Source organism: Leopardus geoffroyi, chromosome A1, assembly GCF_018350155.1.
Source record: "Leopardus geoffroyi isolate Oge1 chromosome A1, O.geoffroyi_Oge1_pat1.0, whole genome shotgun sequence".
NCBI lineage: Eukaryota > Metazoa > Chordata > Mammalia > Carnivora > Felidae > Leopardus > Leopardus geoffroyi.
The window spans coordinates 7,827,234-7,845,745 of NC_059326.1; the positions used below are offsets into that span (position 1 = coordinate 7,827,234).

The 18,512-nt window shown below is 47.7% G+C and overlaps 1 protein-coding gene and 1 long non-coding RNA gene across 5 annotated transcripts in view; one reads left to right on the forward strand and one right to left on the reverse strand.

Annotated features, from left to right (window-relative positions):
• Positions 1 to 1,613: 1,613 nt before the first annotated feature.
• The window catches only part of FLT1 (fms related receptor tyrosine kinase 1), a 176,200-nt gene continuing 159,301 nt past the window's right edge, over positions 1,614 to 18,512 (reverse strand). Inside the window, exons 27-31 of the mRNA XM_045465730.1 lie at positions 13,565 to 13,670; positions 13,155 to 13,297; positions 10,556 to 10,640; positions 8,271 to 8,365; positions 1,614 to 4,674 (exon numbers count right to left, since the gene is read on the reverse strand). Of these exons, the coding sequence (XP_045321686.1) occupies positions 4,473 to 4,674; positions 8,271 to 8,365; positions 10,556 to 10,640; positions 13,155 to 13,297; positions 13,565 to 13,670 (631 nt within the window). The 3' untranslated portion in view covers positions 1,614 to 4,472. The remainder of the gene's footprint in view (positions 4,675 to 8,270; positions 8,366 to 10,555; positions 10,641 to 13,154; positions 13,298 to 13,564; positions 13,671 to 18,512) is intronic.
• LOC123591707 lies at positions 4,668 to 12,794 on the forward strand. 4 transcript variants are annotated; one of them, XR_006709488.1, is made up of 4 exons: positions 4,668 to 5,496; positions 6,881 to 7,791; positions 8,527 to 8,643; positions 12,613 to 12,794. It is a non-coding gene; the product is annotated as an uncharacterized LOC123591707 (long non-coding RNA). The 4 variants fall into 4 exon arrangements; XR_006709486.1 differs by lacking the exon at positions 4,668 to 5,496 and adding an exon at positions 6,022 to 6,159; XR_006709470.1 differs by lacking the exon at positions 4,668 to 5,496 and having other exon boundaries at positions 6,639 to 7,791.

The following is an 18,512-nucleotide window of genomic DNA, read 5'->3' on the forward strand; positions in this document are numbered from 1 at the left end:
ATTGCTGGAGTTGTGTCCTTGAGTACAGGAAGGAATCCAGGCGTGCCAGGACAGGTTTTGGATTGACCATCCAGAAAGGAAGGCAGAGCACGTGACTACAGGTGCAGGCCGGTGGTAGATGTGATGGTGAGATTTTGAAGTGCTCTTTGGATTACTTCATTCAGTCTTCTTGTTGTGGGTATAACTAATAGTACCAATCACATTGGATTGCTTTGGAAATTGAGTTTTATTCCTCAAAGCACTTAGACTAGTTGCTGGCACATGAAGTGAATATATTTTCGTCTGAGAGGAAGCCCATACTCTCTTAAATTGGTCATCTGCGAAAACTGTGGCATTAAATGTTTTTTTTTTCCTTTTAATCTTGTATCGAAGAATAGTACACACATACACACAAGCTAGCAGATAAGTTCATAGTTCCATGAATTATCACAAAGTGAACACACCTGTGTACCACACCCAGCTCAAGGAATAGGGTATTTGTGGCCTCTGGTTGTTTTGGTTTTGTGTTTTTCTCCCTTAAAATAACCTTCGTTGAGAAAATAGAAGGTTAGTCATCCTTGCGTTGGAACCCAGGATATTTTTGTAAAATTTCCTGGCCTGTGAAACCCAGAAGTCTGGTAGTATGTTTAACACTGAGGAGTCCGATAAACCTTACTGGGAGATCCTTCTGCTGGAGAAAAGGGAAAAAAAACAATTCCCAAATGTCCTGTAAGTTTCCAGAGTCATGAGAAAATTTCCGAACCAATTCCTCGAGCATTCTTCAAATCATGTGCTTAAATGAGTGACTTTACTCTTATGTTACGAAAACCGATACTGTTTTTAAAGGATTTCTGATTCACGGAGATAAAACGCCGTGTGCGCTCTTCGGTTAACCACAAATTTACCCGGGGGAGTCGTTTTTTTTTTTCTTTTTCTTGCCTTTGTCCCCAAAAAAGTAGACCTGTTTTCCCACATATGTCTCCAATCTAGTTTCTGCATGATGTTTTCAGGAAGGTGACGGTATGACCACTTACGAGGACAATTTGTTGGTCACTTACTCCAGGTCTGTTGGTGATGATCGTGTCGACGACGTAATTCACAGAAAACAGTATGTGGCTAGTGTACTTTTCTTAGGGAAGCTCTCGTGTCTCAGGCTTCTGCCTAATTATTCTGTATGGTTTCCTGCGTACGACCTCTGATATACACACAGACGCGCGCACACACACATCCTGTAATTATGGTAATCGTTTCTTAGCTGAAAATTAGTGTTGGGGAAAACCCGCCTCTTCTTTCATTGAGGGTACCTCCATCTGCAGCCAGTGCTTGTACTCGGTCTGTACATTTCACTTCTAATTGTATTCATTTTAGTGTTTTGTTTTCTGGGCGATGTGCCTGGTTTGTGGTTTTGATTTACTGTTTACAGCACCCTGATGGTTTAGAGCAGCATCTTGTGGTACTGAGAGAAAACTCTGCCCCTCTCTTCAGAGGGCTTGCTGGATTTTCCTTGTGCTGTGTTTCACTACTGGTATTGAAGGCGATCCCCCAGGACACCGGCCCTCCACCCCCAAGGAAAAACCTGTGACCCCCCCCCCCTTTTTTTCTCACATATAAGCAAATTGGAGAAAACAGGTAGATGTTTTCAGAAGTTAATTTTATTATATGAAGATAGCATACAAAATACATTCATGGTGACTAGAGATGTAGGACCAAATTAAGTCTTACTTATATCTGCAGCATATATTCTTGTTTGTATAAAAGTAACTTTAAAATTCCAGTTTCCTTAAATAGTCACGCACAACACACACACACGTATATACACATACAGTTACTACCACTGTCAGTCCAAGTTGCGCTCCTTTTGCAACGAAAAGGGACTGGCAAGTATCTGTTCGTGTTTGACATTCTTTACGGGCTGGGAAACCAGGCACAGCTAGAAGACCTACATAACATTTTTTTCAGGGTTTGGACACATTTGTTTCACGAGCTAAAACCAAGGTCTGAGCATCGCTTCTTAGACTTAACTAGATACAGACTTCCATATGGTTTCAGTCCCGTTCCACCCACACTGTTACACGTACATGCTCTCACAAATCCTGAAAGGATTGTGCCAACTATGTTTGTCAAATGCCAAATGGTTCTATAATAACCATGGGTTAATGAGTGTTTCAGTTTTTAGTGTTTAACATTCAGTGCTGGTTAAAGAACCAGTCTGTGGCAAGCACGTTGCAACTGGGTGGACTCATGACTGCAAGCTTCCACTTTCCTTTCTGTGTTAACACTCTAGATGGAACCATCTTGACCAATGGACTCACGTAGGCTCTAAACCTGAGTCTTTGAAGCAGCTGAATGAACATAAATCCTGAAGTTTTTTTTTTTTTTCTTTTGGAAAGATGATATTACTAGGGTCTTTGAACGATTAAGAATTAGGTTATCAAAATTAAGATATTGTACGTATAGTTAAGGTTTTTGTTTTCACTCATTGCTGGATCCTTATCAGATATGAAAAATCGGCAAAGCTGACTGAGGTCTTCTTTTCTTTTCCCTGTTGAACCTCCTTCTGGTTACCTGATTGATACTATCACCGACTGTCACGGGTGCTTTTTGTGCACATGAAGACGAGGAAGAACAAAGCTTTTCCCCTCTTCTGGCCCTGGCCTGATTTTGTCTGGACTGGGGTCCTGGTGGAGAGGCCTGCCTCACTTCTCTGCTGGCCAGATGCTTCTCCAGCAGAACCCCCACTGGAGCACCTGCTTCCTTCCTTTTGGGGTGTGCTGACTGTCCCGTCTCTTTAGACTAAGAACCTTGACACAGGAATGTGACACACAGGGAAGGAAGTAAAGATTCTCCTATTATATTTCAGGTTCTAGAGTTAAGTTACTTGCCTAAAGGGAAGCACACTCGTCTCTACCAGAAGCAGCAATTCACTGTTAACCTGTCCAGCTTTGACTGGCTTTAGAAGGTACATACGTCCTAAATACACAGCATCAGAGCCTGCTGAGAGTTCCAGGGTCTTTAAACCCTGAAGAGTAGGCACCCTTTTGTACCCTGTCTCCCTATTTCCATCATTCTCAGACCCAAGGCAAGGGCCAAAGCAGATGAAGAGAGGCTTTTCTCCTACTGATGGCTCAATAACTAATATCCTGAGTCCCAATTCTAAAAGTATCTTGCATAAATTACATATCACCTTTTTTCTCCAGGAGCATAAAGTGCTTAATAAACATTGGTTAATACTCTTCCACATCTTTCCAGTAGACCAGCATGAGATTGTAGAATCCCCATTAAAAAGGAAACATGATTGGCTTCCTCTCCTTTGGGCCCCAACTGTTCCCGCGAGTTGGTTTGGGTGGTAAAGATGGGGTTTTTACTGTGCTCATCCTGCTTTCGCTCCACCTATCCTGGTTTTGGTACAGAGGAAACCCTCCGCAGGACTCTTTGTTTTCATCCTCCTCAGCTTCCGTTTATAACTAACTGGACAAAACAGGTTAGTGTAAAAAAAAAAAAAAAAAAAAAAGTGTCTTGATTATATATTAATACTCAAAATAGAATCTGACATTTTTTAAAATGTGGCTTAAAGCCCCACAGGTAACCCTAACAGACCAAACCCGTTCCAGTGAGCTTACTCTGAGCAATCTGCTAAGTGCAAGGCCATGGTGCCCATGGAGGGGCCTGCAGTCCGGGCTCAGATCTGAGCACCACGCTCCGTGCTAGAAATTTTAAAATGTGCCATATGTGGGAATGGGCATAGATCCAGTCCCATAGCTAACGTTTTAAAATTTGTAGTTGCCAAAAAGAAAAAAATTGCTTGTCCTTTACTTGCCTGCTGGAATCCAGAAAATGTCCCCTCGTGTCTCTGTCCTGTCTGCTCCCCAAGGTGGGTTCTCAGTGTGGACCGGGTTTGGTCCGGGTCCGGAAGCCATTGCAGTGTCATGGGGGACAGCCCTCACCTACTCCCTCCCCATACAGGACGGCGCCAATTCTCTCCAGTGCTTTTGTCCTCCTTGCTCGCTTCTTCCTTTCTCCCTTCTCCTCCTCCTTCCCCGGAAGTTGCATCTGCTAGAGGACCCCAGAGACACTGCGCGGGCTGGCTTACGGCTCCTTGCCTCCCGGTTCCAGGGTGCTGGTGGCTGGCCCCGTGGAGTCCATGCTGCCTCGCATGATCGGTGCATCTCCTGAATCATTGAACGCCCTGCGATCTCGGGGGCAGGAGCAGGTAAGTCATTGGGCTTGGAAGTAAGGGTCTCTCTAACACACTGAATTAACGTGAGGCTTTACCAGTGGTGTTCTTTACTTATCACTATTACTCTATCTGGGGTTACATTCTTGTTAGTCAAAAAGAAAAAGAAGCACTTATTAAAAAAAAAATCACAAAAGGCAGCTTGCTCCTGTGGAAAGGTAAAGGTGTACATGTATGTATGTGTCCTACTGGCAAAAGCTAGTTTTCAGGGGGTATAAATACTCGTGTGGTTCTAGGAATAAGGCTACGTGTCGAGCTTTTAGACAGGCGGGGTGGAATATAGGACCACCGAGTTGTAGTCTGGGGGAGGAGAACAGGACGAAATCTTCTTCTCCAGCTCGGAGTTGTCGTATGTGAACCTGCGCCTGCCTTTGCTGGTGCACCCACACCTGGGAGGGCAGACAGTAGGCCGCGTGAGGTCAGAAAGCCCCGACTCCTTACTTTTGCTGGTTACTCTCAAGCTAAAGAAAGAAAAGAAAAGAAATGCGCAAAATTGACTTCTTGGAAACAAACACTGATGTCTGTCCGCTCTCTCCCGTCGGGTCATTTGCTCATGGGTGTTCTACAGCTGACGGTTATTGAGCCCCATCCCCACCTCCGGGCAGATGCCCTCTGTCCTAACGCTGCACGCTGCCCCTCTACTCCCAGCTCGGTGGCACTCGGCAGAATGACGTCTTCCACTGGCTGGGGGGCGGCAGACCGTGTGACCAGATACCGCAAATCCGTCATGTCAGGTGGAAAATCCCTCCAGGACACACGTGGCCCTCCCCTGTCCTTAGACCAGTTAGCTACCATCGTGGGCTGAAAAATGCTCCCGCCTCCAGAATCCCTGGAACCTGTGAACGGCACTCGAGATGGCAAAAGACTGAATATTCTCTTCCAGGGTGAGAGAGGTGGTGGAGCTGAGGATCTGCGGAAGAGGAACTTAGCCTGCGTTATCCAGGCGGACCCTGAGCACAACCACATGTGTCCTTGTAAGAGAGGATGATGGAGACGCACAGCCACACGCAGAAGGCAGCGGGGGGCGGGGGGGGGGGGCTGAAGGTGGAGCAGAGACACGTGGCCACGAGCCACGGAATGCCCAGAGACACCAGGAGCTGGAAAAAGTGAGGAATGGATTCTCCCTCGGCCTTCCAGAGGGATCGTGGCTCTGCCAGTACCTTGATTTGGGGCTTCTGGCCTCCAGAACTACAAGAGAGTACGTTTCTCTCCCTTTAAGCCACCAAGTTTGTGATCGCGTGTTACAACAGCATCAAGAAATGAATAGAGCTTCATACAAAAAGGTTAGTGCGGTTGTCTCCCCATCATGTTTGTGTTCTAGAAAGCTTTTAAGTTACGGGACTCTATGTCACTAGCAAGGCTCAAAGGAGAAACCTGCTTCTGGTTCTGTATTTTGCATCCAGCATAAGATAGATAAACAAGAAAGAAAAGCTTCTCTTGTCCATTCGTGTTTGTTTGTTGAGAGAGGATGCAAGTAAGCCTGCAGGGGAGAGAGGGTGGGGGCAGAGAGAGGAGCAGGGGCTCATCGAAGCAGGACTCGAGTTCACCCGAAGCGGGACTCAAACTCACGAACCGTAAGATCATGACCTGAGCCAAAGTCAGATGCTTAACCCACTGAGCCACCCGGGAGCCCTCACATTTGTTTCTTAACAGCTGGGATGAGAATGAGGAAACCTGACACGCCACCACAGTTAGGTTGGTTCTGGACTAACACGTCCAGCATTTTCTTTTTAAAATTTTTTTTATTTTGAGAGAGACAGACAGAAGCCCAAGCAGGCTCCGTGCTGTCCGATTCAGGGTTTGAACTCACAAACCATGAGATCATGCCCTGAGCCGAAACCCAGAGTTGGATGCTGAAGCGACTGAGCCACCCAGGCTCCCCAACATGGATTATCTATATTTTTAATCTCTGGAGGGTGCAATAGTTTTCCTTCACAAAGATCTAGGTAAGTGTTCCAAAGTAGGAAACAAAAGGTTGTGGTATCCTGCTTCCTTTCCTCCTGTGTATACTTATTCTTTGTGAGGGTCCCCTAATCTGTTACCCTCTGAGGGGACTCCACTCTGGGATCATCATTGTGCTTATGTTAAAAGGAAACTGTGCAGATGTTTGCCTGGTCATGTTCCTACCCTTTGGATTTATATCACTCAGGCATTTGGAGCGATCTTTTGACTTAGATCAAGATCAGCAAACTACAACCTGTGGGCTGGTCACCTGCATGCTTTGTCTTGTGTTTAAGCAGCTTTATTGAGATACAGTTCACTGTTTAAAGTGTCCAGCTGAGGGGCGCCTGGGTTGCGCAGTCGGTTACGCATCTAACTTCATCTCAGGTCAAGATCTCATGGTTTGTGAGTTCCAGCCCCGTGTCGGGCTCTGTGCCGACAGCTCAGAGCCTGGAGCCTGCCTCCGATTCTGTGTCTCCCTCTCTCTCCCCCTCCCCTCTTGCACTCTGTCTCCGTCTCTCAAAAATAAACATTAAAAAAAATAAAGGGTCCAGCCGAATGGTTTTTAGTATATTCATAGATGGTGCAACCATCAACACAATTGATTTCAGGCCATTGTCATCCCCCAAAACCCATTAGTATAGCCCATTAGTATAGCCAGTTGCCCTTGTCCCACACTTCCCACCCCCAGCCCTAGACAACCACTGGTCTACTTTCTTTCCACAGATCTGCCCGCGCCTGGCGTTTCATGTGAATGGAAGCCTACCGCATGTGGTTGGCGGTGACTGGCTTCGTTCACTTAACAACCTTTTCAAGGTTTGTCCACGTTGTAGCATGTACCAGTACCTCGTACTTTTTTATTGGCAAATAATACTCGACCGTATGAGTCTACTGCATTTTATCCAGCAGCTGAAGGACATTTGGCTTGCTTTTACTTTGGGTCATTATGAACGATGCTGCTACGAACATTTGCGTACAAGTTTTTGCGTGAACGTTAAGTTTTCCTTCTGTTGGGTGGGTGTGTACCTAAGGAGGGCAACTGCTGAGTCACAGAGTAACTCTAATTAACCTTTTTGATTAAGAACGGCCAGACCGTTTCCCCAAGTGGCCAGACCGTTTTACATCCCCACCAGCAACGCACAAGACTTTCATCACCTCCAACTTTTGGGTTCTAGCCATCCTAGTGGGGGGTGAAGCTGATTTGCATTTTCCTGATGACCCGTGACCTTAAGCATCTTTTCTTGTGCTCATTGGCCACGGCTACCTGTTTTTGTAAATACAGGTGATTGGAACACAGCCACAACTCCTTGTTTATACGTTGTTGATGGCTGCTCTTACACTGCAGTGGCAGGGTTGAGTAGCTGTTTTGTGTGTGGCTCCTGAAGAAAAGACGATCAGGTTCTTGACTTTGGGGTAGACAGGGCAGGCATTTGAACCCGGGAAGGAAGGAATCCCTGATGGATAGTTTGCCTGTCCAGTGCTCTTCCCAGGTCGAGACTAGCACAGAGAAGCTGAAGTGACAGCAGGGCCAGTGGAATAAAAAGCCGGAGCCTAAGTAATTCCAACGGTACTTGCCAACGGCCACTGTAGGGCTGGAATGCCAGGATCCAACAGGAAACAAGCTTTCGTTTGGAAGGGTTGGTGTCTCGGGATGGCATGTCTTACTACCGGAAAACAGGGCTGTGACGCTGCCTGTACAGATTTTGCCAGCCGAGGGTGTGATCGTAGGCTAGCTCCCCTCCCCGCCCCCACAAGCGCGTCTCCATCTGACTTAGGCACTGTTCACAGGTGGCCATGTCAGGCTCCTTCCAACTGAGTCACTGTGCCTCACGCGTTTGGACTGCCTGTCTCTGTTGGGAGTTTTCTGCATGTTTTCACTTCTTAAATCCCAGGCTTCCTTCTCTGCTCTGGTGCTCATGGCCCTGATTTTATACCTTCTTTCTTGTCCTTCTGAGGGGGAAAATCGTGCTTTTCTGCAATGCCTGGACACTGTAGTCCAGGGAGGCAAGTAGCCCTCAAATGTCCCCATTACATTTTCCCCAGCATCTTCCTTCACACCCCTCCATCGATTGATCATAGAAAAGACCCCTCCCCCCCCCCCCCCCCATTTCCTTACTCAATCTTCAGTGAGGCCTTGGGTTTGCTCTCAGCCCAGGTGAAGCGCTTCAGCAAGGGGGAGGCCAGCAGAGAGCCACTGTCCATCTGGTAATCCTGGTGGGGTGGGGGGGGGGAGGAAAAAGGGTTACACTTCTTGCCTCACCCAGAGGGGGCCACGCTGAGTGGGGGGGGGGGTGGGGATAATACTTGGCTGTGCAAAGTCACCCCAAGCTCTGTCCTCACCTGCCTATTAAGACAAAGCATTTTCTCCACAGGGGGCAAATCTACATTTTGTTGCAAGCAATGCCTATTATCCCCAGTGACTTGGAGGCCCTTCTTCCCCGAAGGGGAAGGAAATGCATTTAAACACAAGGGAAAACTGCAAGTAACAGGTGAGCCTTTTGTATAGTAAACTTTTATACAAATTATTGTCTACATATACTAAAACGAATTTTGGCAGATGACTATCATCTATGGGTATGCTGTTCTCTGGTGGCCACACCAAAGATGCACCACACAAAAAATTCTGAGAACTTGGAGCATCTGGGTGGCTCAGTTAAGCATCTGACTCTTGATTTGGGCTCAGGTCATGATCCCAGGGTTGTGGGATCACACCCCATGTTGGGCTTTGCACTGAGCTTGGAGCCTGCTTGAGATCTTTCTCTCTCTCCCCTGCTCACATTCTCTCTCTCTCAAGAAAAAAAAACAAAACAAAACAAAAACAAACAACAACAACCAAGAAATTATGAAGACATGGTTTAAAAATCAGTTTTTTTTCTTATGACTCCTATGGAATTGTCAGACCCTCAGCTGTCATGGTTTCCAGCACAATTCCATGTTTTTTAATTGACTTTTTTAATGTTTTATTTGCTTTTGAGAGAGAGCGAGAGCACAAGGTAGGGAAGGACAGCCAGAGAGGGGACAGAGGATCCGAAACAGTCTGAGAACGGAGAGCCCGACGTGGGGCTCAAACTCACAAACCGTGAGATCATGACCTGAGCCGAAGTTCGGCACTCCACCAACTGAGCCCCCCCAGGCACCCTTCAACATTCCATTTTCTCGTTGGTTCATCCTTAGCATCGGGTTTTCGGCAGGTCTTCCTTACTGCGCTAACACAGCATTCCCAGTGAGTGGACTCTTTGTTCCTGCCACCCTTGAGTCTACCTTGGGTTGTGTTTGTGTCCTTGATCATCAGTAGACAAGCCTAAGCAAGTCAAGGAGCTTGCAGTCCCCACTGAATCCCGGTGGGCGGGGGGGGGGTTAAGGTTGAGAGAAATGTTCCGTGTTTTGCTCAGTGTCGTTTCCTAGCACTTAAAACCAAAGCAGAAAAACAAAATTTCCAGCTACTTTTGTATGACTGGAATACTTTTGTATGACTTATTTGTCATGTTTTTAAATGTTTTGATCACTTTCTCCTCTTTATCTAGTGCATTTGAGAAGCTTTTGGTGCTTTTTAACCTCCAGGCCACTGGGTTTGTGGCCATCACCTTCACATCATGGCGGGTTTCCCAGGCCCTTTATGGGACGTGGGCATCACCCCTGCTTCTCAAACTTCACTGTTCACATCCGTCCCCTGGGGACTTTGTGACAGTGCGAAGTCTGACTCCGGGAGTGTGGGTGGGTCCTGAGACTCCGCATTCCTAGCCCGTTTAGTGGCAACCGTGCTTACCTGGCCTGGAGATCACTTTGAGTGTAAGGGTCTTGAAGCAAAGGGTACTCTTGCCCGGTTTTCCCTCGCCTCCCCTTACTCTCAACCTCAAGGCCCAGAGCTTCCAAGTACAAGCTGGGTGGGGCCTTGGGTTTGCCAGGTTGTTCTGGATCACTTCTCCCATCGTGGCTGGGGAGGAACATGGCTATTCAGCCTCTAGAACCCTAGTGGGAAGGGACGTAAGGCCGAGGTAGGCTACTCTTATGAGAGAGCTTTCTGTTACATCAGGAAGACCCAGCTACTCACGGCTTTGGATTCCTCCATTAATCTGAAGACAGGGTTCCACCATTGATAGCTAAGAAGCTTAGAAACCCACCATGGAGTTATTGACTAAACTGTGACCCAAGGGACTAAATTATGACCAGGTGAGGACTTGGACCCTGGAGTGAATTCTAGGTCACCGTCAAACTACAGAATTACCTGTTTTCACATCAGCTCTGTTTGGCTAAGTCTTGTCCCCTGAAATTGTTGTCTGAGCCACTCATTACTGACCCCTATGAACTGGGAGCCAGCAGGTGACTGGAGCTTGTGTTTGGGTAAGAGTCTGGCAAAGGGTCCTGCCATAGTGCACTAAGGAGGCTAATCCCATCACTTACATCAAAGATCGAGGTGGCGTTTGGCGAAAGTTCTTCAAACGTTTTGATTCTCTCCAAGCTCAAGAAATTGAAAGCATTTACATATCTGAGGAAGAAGCAGAAGGATAATCAAGATAGGAAAATGCATCTAGTTTTTATTAGTCGGGGGACTATGGGCACTGTCTCCCAGCTGAGATGAACCAGAGTACTGGAACTTTCCTGCTGTGTTCCCCTGGGAATCCTGACAGTGGTGGCCACTTCCCCCCCTACGGCTGTCAATCCACACTGCACAGTTTTGAGCAAAATCCCACAGGGACCCTGGAGAGACTCAGTAGGGGTTAGGCCTGTAGTCCCTTGTGGAACTGGGGAAATGTCAGGCCCAGAAGAAACCCGAGTCATCTCGTGGTCTAAACGCCGTATCTTACAGAGGAGAGAAATGATGCCCCGCGAAGGGGTGTGACTTGATAACGTGTGGCTGCCTACTTCTCCAAGGATGTGAGGAGACCAATGAAATGACCTCTCCAGGCCACACAGCTGATTTAATGGCTAGTCTTGTATATTCTGTTCTGGGATTACAGACTGGGAAAAATGGGTTGTAACTGTGTGTTTGCCCTATAACTACCTCCTGACCTTTTGTTGATGACCCACTAGGAAGGCTGGCAGAGATCTCCACCATCTGGCTCTTCCTCGGGCAAGTTCACCTACTGACAGAGTTTCTGAGTCTGAAACCCTGTCACCATCTGCAAGGCCCGATTTCTAGATGAGCGCTTCATTGGTCGAAGGCTGAGCAACCCCCTGAAAGGGCTCAAACAACTTTGACAGCTTCCCTCCTTCATCTCTGACACAATCAGCTACTGCGAATGTGTTCGGTCTGACCTAGTTTTCTTGTCTTTAAAAAGAAATGGGTGATTCATTTGTTGCAGCCTGTTGGGCTGGTCACGGAGAGGGAGCAGTGCCACCGACATGTAACCCGTTACCACAAATCGGGGCTGGTCACTGGACTTCTCGGCCTGTCACAGATGGCTGTCAGTCTTTTCAGACTGGCCCAACCCTTAGCTATGCCTCCCCTGGTCACCTGCCCAGTGTGGCTGAACTGAAGTCAAAGCTCTGGGGTTGTGCCTGCTACAGATGAAGACGCTAGAAGGCCCATAGGCTAGTCTTAAACACCCTAAACATAGTCCTAACTGCAGGGAAACAGGACGCAGTGTTAAAATACCTGGGTCACAGACTCTGTTCTGCCACTTTCTAGGCACACAGTTTTGGCACGCTATCTTCCATGGAGCCTTAAGGGCCCCGTTTGTGTAACGGTAATAATAATATCTACCATATAGTATTGTTTTGAGCATTAAAGGAATTGATGCTTTGTGCAAAGAGCCCATCACAGTCCCAGACCACGCACAGCATCAGTGCTGAATGTGTATGATACACACGTAACCATTAGTAGCGATGTTTGATTCATATATGACTGTTGGCATTGATGTGGGATGGTCACTGGTAATGACGTGTTGACACACGTATAATCGTTAGTACTGAAGAGCTGATCCCCGCCCAGCACCCAGTGGAGACACTGAATCCATACATTTTCCCTTGTCCCTTCTCCAATTCTCCTCTACAGTAATGAATGGTATGTTAGTGTATCCAGTAAGAAAAACAAATTATTTTATCTAAGGTTTCATGGGAAAAAAAAAAAAAAAAAAGTCTTTGGGGAAAAAAAAAGATGTAAGATTATTCTATTTTAGTATATGTGCTGCCGAAGCGAGCACAAGATTATTCTAAATAAGAGTCAAGAGGGGCACCTGGGTGGCTCAGTCGGTTAAGTGTCCGACTTCAGCCCAGGTCATGATCCCACAGTTCGTGGGTTCGAGCCCCGCGTCGGGCTCTGTGCTGACCGCTCAGAGCGTGGAGCCTGCGTCAGAGTCTGTGTCTCCCTTTCTCTCTGCCCCTCGCCTGCTCACACTCTGTCTCTCTCTCTCTCAAAAATAAATAAACATAAAAAAAAATTTTTTTTAACAAGAGTAAAGAAAATGCAATGTGCTGTTCTTGATTGGATCCTGATTTGTTTTTTGTTTTTTCTTAAGGTATAAAAGACATTTGGGGAACTTACGGAAACCTGAGTATTTAATAATATTAAGAAACTATCAAGGGACGCCTGGATAGCTCAATTGATTAAGTGTCTGACTTCAGCTCAGGTCATGATCTCATGGTTCGTGGGTTTGAGCCCTACTTTGGGCTCTGTCCTGACAGATCAGAGCCTGGAGCCTGCTTCAGATTCTGTGTCTCCCTCTCTCTCTGCCCCTCCCCTGCTCACACTCTGTCTCTCTCTCTCTCTCTCTCTCTCTCAAAAATAAATAAACATTGAAAAACAAAACTACCAATTTTTTTCTGTGTGTGATAATTTTGATGTAACACAGGAGAAAGATCTTACAAGACTTAGGGTAGAACGTTATAACGCCCGAAGCTCTCTTTCAAATAGTTGGGCAAAAAGAACCACATACATGCAGAGTATATGCGCAGAGACAAAATAGGGCAAAATGTTAACTGTGTTTGAATTTGGGAGGTGAGCTTTTTTTTCTGTCTGAAAATTTTATAATGTAAAGCTGAGGAAGGAAAGAAATCTTACCTGACATTATCAGAACTTCCTGAATTAAACTGTGGAGCTGAAATATCTTCCTTGAAGAAGTCATCCGAGAAGGCACGAGACGAGTATGAAAACCCGCTATTTCCTGTCAGTATGGCATTTAGTGGGATATAGTCTTTACCATCCTAAAATACCAAAGACAGAGCTTTGATTGTACAGATTTCTATTTCAGCCTATTTCTGTGAAACATACCAGCTTCCACTATGTCATGTCCACAATCTTTCTTGCGTTTGGGGAAGATAATTCTGCGTGCACACACATTTTTTTTTTTTTAGCTTCTGATCTCAGCTGTTAACAGCTCTTGAGACAACAAATAAAATACCTCCCCCCTTGACTTACATTCAAAGGCGTATCAGAATATCTTCTGATATTCTAGATTAGGTTAGCTTTACCTGTTGTACATTTGCCTGGAGCAAATCGCCTAGTTTTTCCACAAGTTCTGCAAATCTTGGCCTTTCTTTTGGGTCTTTGTGCCAGCAGTCCAACATGATCTGATAGCTGTTGAGGGAAAGCATGGTAGAAATAGCTGGAGAGCAGTGGTGATGGTGTAGACTGCCCCACACATAAGCGACGTCATGGGTGTCGTCCTACAGATAACGGTTCTGCTTCTTGCGGCTTATGATCCTTGCCCTCACTTTTGGATTTGGGCCTGCAGCACCCCTCCCCCGACCCAGGCTGTTTGGGCCGGGGTCCTACCGGTGGTGGGAAACGTGTCTAGAAAGGCAGACTAACAAACCCCGCCCTCCAGATCCCGTCACCACCCAAGTTTTTTGGAGGGCTTGAGGTCTCTGCAGAGGGGAAGACATAAGCTCTTCTTGAATAGAGCAGAGATATTGGAAAGAAAATGTATATATTATATTTCTTAAGAAATTGGCTTGACCTTCTTAAAAAAAATTTTTTTTTTAATGTTTAAAGAGAGAGAGAGAGTGTGTGTGTGTGAGCGAGGGAGGAGCAGAGAGAGAGGGAGACACAGAATCTGAAGCAGGCTCCAGGCTCTGAGCCATCAGCACAGAGCCTGATGTAGGGTTTGAACTCAGGAACGGTGAGATCATGACCTAGACTAAAGTCAGAGGCTTATTAACCAACTGAGCCACCCAGGCGCCCCTGGCTTGGGCTGCTTAATAAGGATGTAGTAGGTCTAGGGCCCCCCCCGTTCCATTACTGAGCACAGCAGCGGAGACTGTTGAGAAGGCGCTGCCTACAAGACTCATGCCACCTCCGAAGCGTGACAGTCTGTGTCAAGTATGAGGAGTCCCTTGGGCTGCAAGCAGGTTGCTTCCATGTGGAGGATCCCCTCTCCCCCCCGCCAACCCCAGCATTTCAAAGCAGCCATTACAAACTGGCCTCCCACGCTTCTCAGGGCACTGGGTACAGGTCGGGAAACATCTGTCTTAACATTACAGAAACCAAATCGTGTCCTGGGGTTTAAATGTCAACAGGGTTCCTCTATGATTCTTCTCCTCTGACCTTTGAGATGTAAAAGTAACTGGGCCCTTCTCTGGGCCGCGTCGAGAGGATACAGGTCCCTGCCTGCCCCCGTCCCTGGAAAACACACAAAAGAGCATCCTACACAGACTGGCTTACACATTTACGCTCCTTGGGTGCTCTGCTCTCCTCAAGGGAAGTTTGCTGTCAGTCATCTCTTCTCTCCAAAGATCATCTGGGCCAGAGAGGGCTCTGACCAAGTTGGATCAAAAGCTGAATGTGCTCAGAATTTGGAACTGGATCAGAACCCGGCTGTTGGCGCTATGTGGGCAGGGACCACATCTCAACCCCCGTCACCTAGCTCAGAGCCTGGCATATAAGCGCTCCAGTACTGATAAGGAAGTCACCCGAGACAGCAAGGCTTCCTTCCACGAATTCTTAATCATCTTGCAGATACTGCTTGTAGTGCTGGGACCTGGGGGTTCCTGGGAAAAGCCTGAGAACCCCCCACGCTGCCGCCTCTTAGACATGCGCTTTCAGTCTGCACCAGCCTCTCCCAGCTGGGATATCCTTCCTTGGTTTCAAAGTATACGTGAGGTGGCCAACACAGTAGGAATATAGGCAGGTCAGGAAAAGAGAAAAGAACGCGATCAGGAGGACGGGAAAATAAGACAAAAGGCAAAAAAACTACAGGCAATGCTGATACCACAGAATTTATGTCCTGCCTCTGAGTCGCTGGAGACAGGCAGCGCTCCAAGCTTCCAGGCAGCTGGTGAAAAGAAGGAATAATCGAGGACGTGATGCACGCAAGCCAAAAGTTAAAAACACACCGGTTACTTGGAAGAAGCAAGGCTCTTCCTAGAACCGAAATCCGAAAGGAAGCCGCCCCAGACACCTCTCAATCAATGGCAGGGTTTCCATCTAGGAAATAATGACTCCACGGGACCGTCTTGTACCCTTGTCTTTCAATGTCGGCCAAAGCCTTAACGGCAAGAATCCCAGTCAGCGAAAACAATTCTGAGAGGCAAGACACTGCGGTCCGGGTGCGTGTGGCTCTTTAGGTGCCCAGGGGAGTAGTGACCCCACGTGGTCATCAGACACCCTCCGTGGATACCGGGCTTCAAAAGCAAGCTGTGCTAATACTTGGATGGTGGAGCTGAGGTTACTTTCTCCGTACCCAGCAAGTAGATCTCCTAGGTCCTTGATAAAGGGACTGGGGCTCACAAAGATGTCTTGTCTGAATTGCAAATTCTCCTGCCTTTGTCCAAACTGATGGGTCAAGACTGCACTCAGAAGATGATTCTGGCTCTCTCCCACCCATGTATGTCATCCACTGTATCTATTCTACCTAAGTCCTAGGGGGTGCGGTGGGGGGTCAACTGGTCCCAAGAGCTGTGAAGGCCAATGTCGACCTCCTGAGGCTCACTTTGCAGACACGTAGGAGACTGGGAGTGAGGACGGGAACACAGGCTCTCTAACTCTGGGCCACTGTCCCTTCTCTCTGGGAGACCTAGGAGAGGGCCGCAGTGCCCAGCGTCCCTAACTATCCCCGACCGGCAGCCTCAGAGTGAGGACTCAAAGGCACTTACTTGCTCCTTTCCCGCAACCCGGGTCAGCCTGCTAGTGGCCAAAGGTCTGAAGTAGCCTAAGACAGTCTGCAGTCTTGTACGATCTCCCTTTAAGTCGACACATTCCACTAATTTACTGAGACAGGTGCACAAACGTTTACCTGCATTGGCTGTGACGAACCCTGGCCTGCTCCCACCTTCCCACACTGAAGCCTAATCATCCAAAGCAATTTCTAGCAACAAACAATCTCGGAGGCTGTTGGAAGGATGTTAAACACATACACAGATCGTCTATAAAAGGTAGGCAAAGCAAGAAAGGCTTTGAAATAGAAGGGGGGAAGGGGTGGTTCCTGAGAGTAGAGGGTGTGCAGTCATGCAGGGCCCCCCACTCCCCCCACCGCAAAGCATCCTTTCACCGCTGAGCGAGCTGCCACGAGGACTCTCCCCGGGTCCTCTCCGCCGAAACTAGCAAAAGGGACCACCTACAAACTACTTGCTGTTTTATTCTGATTCTTGGTTTTTGATTTCCAGTTTCCGCTCCTCTTGCCTAAAATGCAATGCAAATCATCTCAGCAAACACCAAAGGAGAATTCAAAAAAAAAAAAAATTGGAAACATTCCTTGCTTATTTCCTTACTGAAAGACATCTGAGTCAACAGGCCCTGGGCGAGGGACCGGCCACTCCGCGTCGAACGGTTTCCATCACTAAGTAAACAGGTTTAATAAAGAGACACCAGTTGCACCCAACCCAAGAGCCCTTCTTGAAACCAGCTGGGGGAAGGGCTTCCTTCTCAAGCTCTCACCCAAGCTCCCAAGTGCACGCCACTTGAGGCCAAGTTCAGGTCACAGAAGCCTGTTCTGAGGGCTGCACTCTGTCCCCCACCCGGGCCTCCTACAAGAAGGAAATTACATCAGCTCTCAAATGCTGGAGGGTGCCTGGAGGCTGGAAGTCTAGCCTGCCCAGCAAACATTTCACAAAGCTACTGCCTTTCAGAGTTTCTAAAACGCCCCGGCATCGGAGAGCCGTCCTTTTCTCTACAGGCCGTGTGGGCTGTAAGTGCCACCTGGGAGGGACTCATGTCAAGACTTGAAGCTTTGATCAAGTCCAAGGGGGTTTTCAGTCCAAAGCTGATAGGACTTTGTCCCTCTAGGGTCACTTTGGACCGGAATCTGGACAGATATTAGACCCTGCAGGTGTGTGGCTCTGGGCTCAGACTGCCTCCTTGGCAGTGTGGCTAACCATTTAGATGTTCCGTGCCTTGGTTTTCTTATCCGTAAATTGGAGATAATAGTTGTGCCTACGTTGAGGGTTGTTACGAGCATCAGGTAAGTTAATATATGTTAAAAGACACTTAAAACAGGGCCTGGCACTTGAGCACTAAATAACTACTTAGTTAATAAATATTAGACGTTACCTAATACTGGCTGCAATTATGATTATGGTTAGTAATGGAGAACCAGTCTTGTGATTATGAGATCATATGAAAAGTGGAAATATTCAAAGCATGAGTGGACATATTAGAGAAACCTCTTTTCTAAGGCATGTGGGGTATCTTTCTAATTTAACAGTCCCATGAGCCAGGGAAATCAGTTCAAAAGACTGGCTTCTAAACGTCTCCTCTGCTACCTGGTTGACAGAGGACAAATCACTTCTGAGAGGATTAGCTTCATTACTCATCAAATTCAGAGGATAACATCTGCCTGCCTGCCCCTCAAGGTTTCTGGGAATTTCAGATGAAACTGTGGGCCGGAGCGGGGGGCGGTGGGGAGAGGGACGCTTAGAACACCGTCAAGTACAAAGTCCTCTCATTTTACACCAAAGTCATCTCATTTTACACCGGATCTGACGGTTGCCCCCTCTCCACCAAGCAAAAGGAAGCAAGCGATTAAAAACTTCAACACCTTCAACTCCCCCCCGCAGCCCGAATGTCGTCCTCGGGGCTGACCTAGCTCCGGTCCCAGCTCTCAGAACGGAGCCCTGCCTCAAGCTCTCTGCCCGTCACCCAGCAGACACGGTGCAGGGCTGACCAGAACAGGTCCCCCCGGCTCCTTTCTGCACTCACGCTACTCCCCGACGCCGCCTTTATGGGCCCGAGTCCCCCGTCCTCGTCCTGCGTCTGACCTAGCCTTGTCTCCAGAGGCTGAAGGAAAGAGACGGCAGCCTTGCACTTCGGCCAAGCCCACACTTCCTTCGTTCCCTCGGACTTCTCCCCAAAGGCCATCCCGGGGCTTCTGACAAGACCCCACGGTGTGGGTGGGACCGAGAGGGCCGCCTGCCAGTTCAGGAAAGGTGGTGCCGCCTCGGGGAGGCCCAGGCCCTTGTCAGCAGCTCAAGAAAACTGCAACTG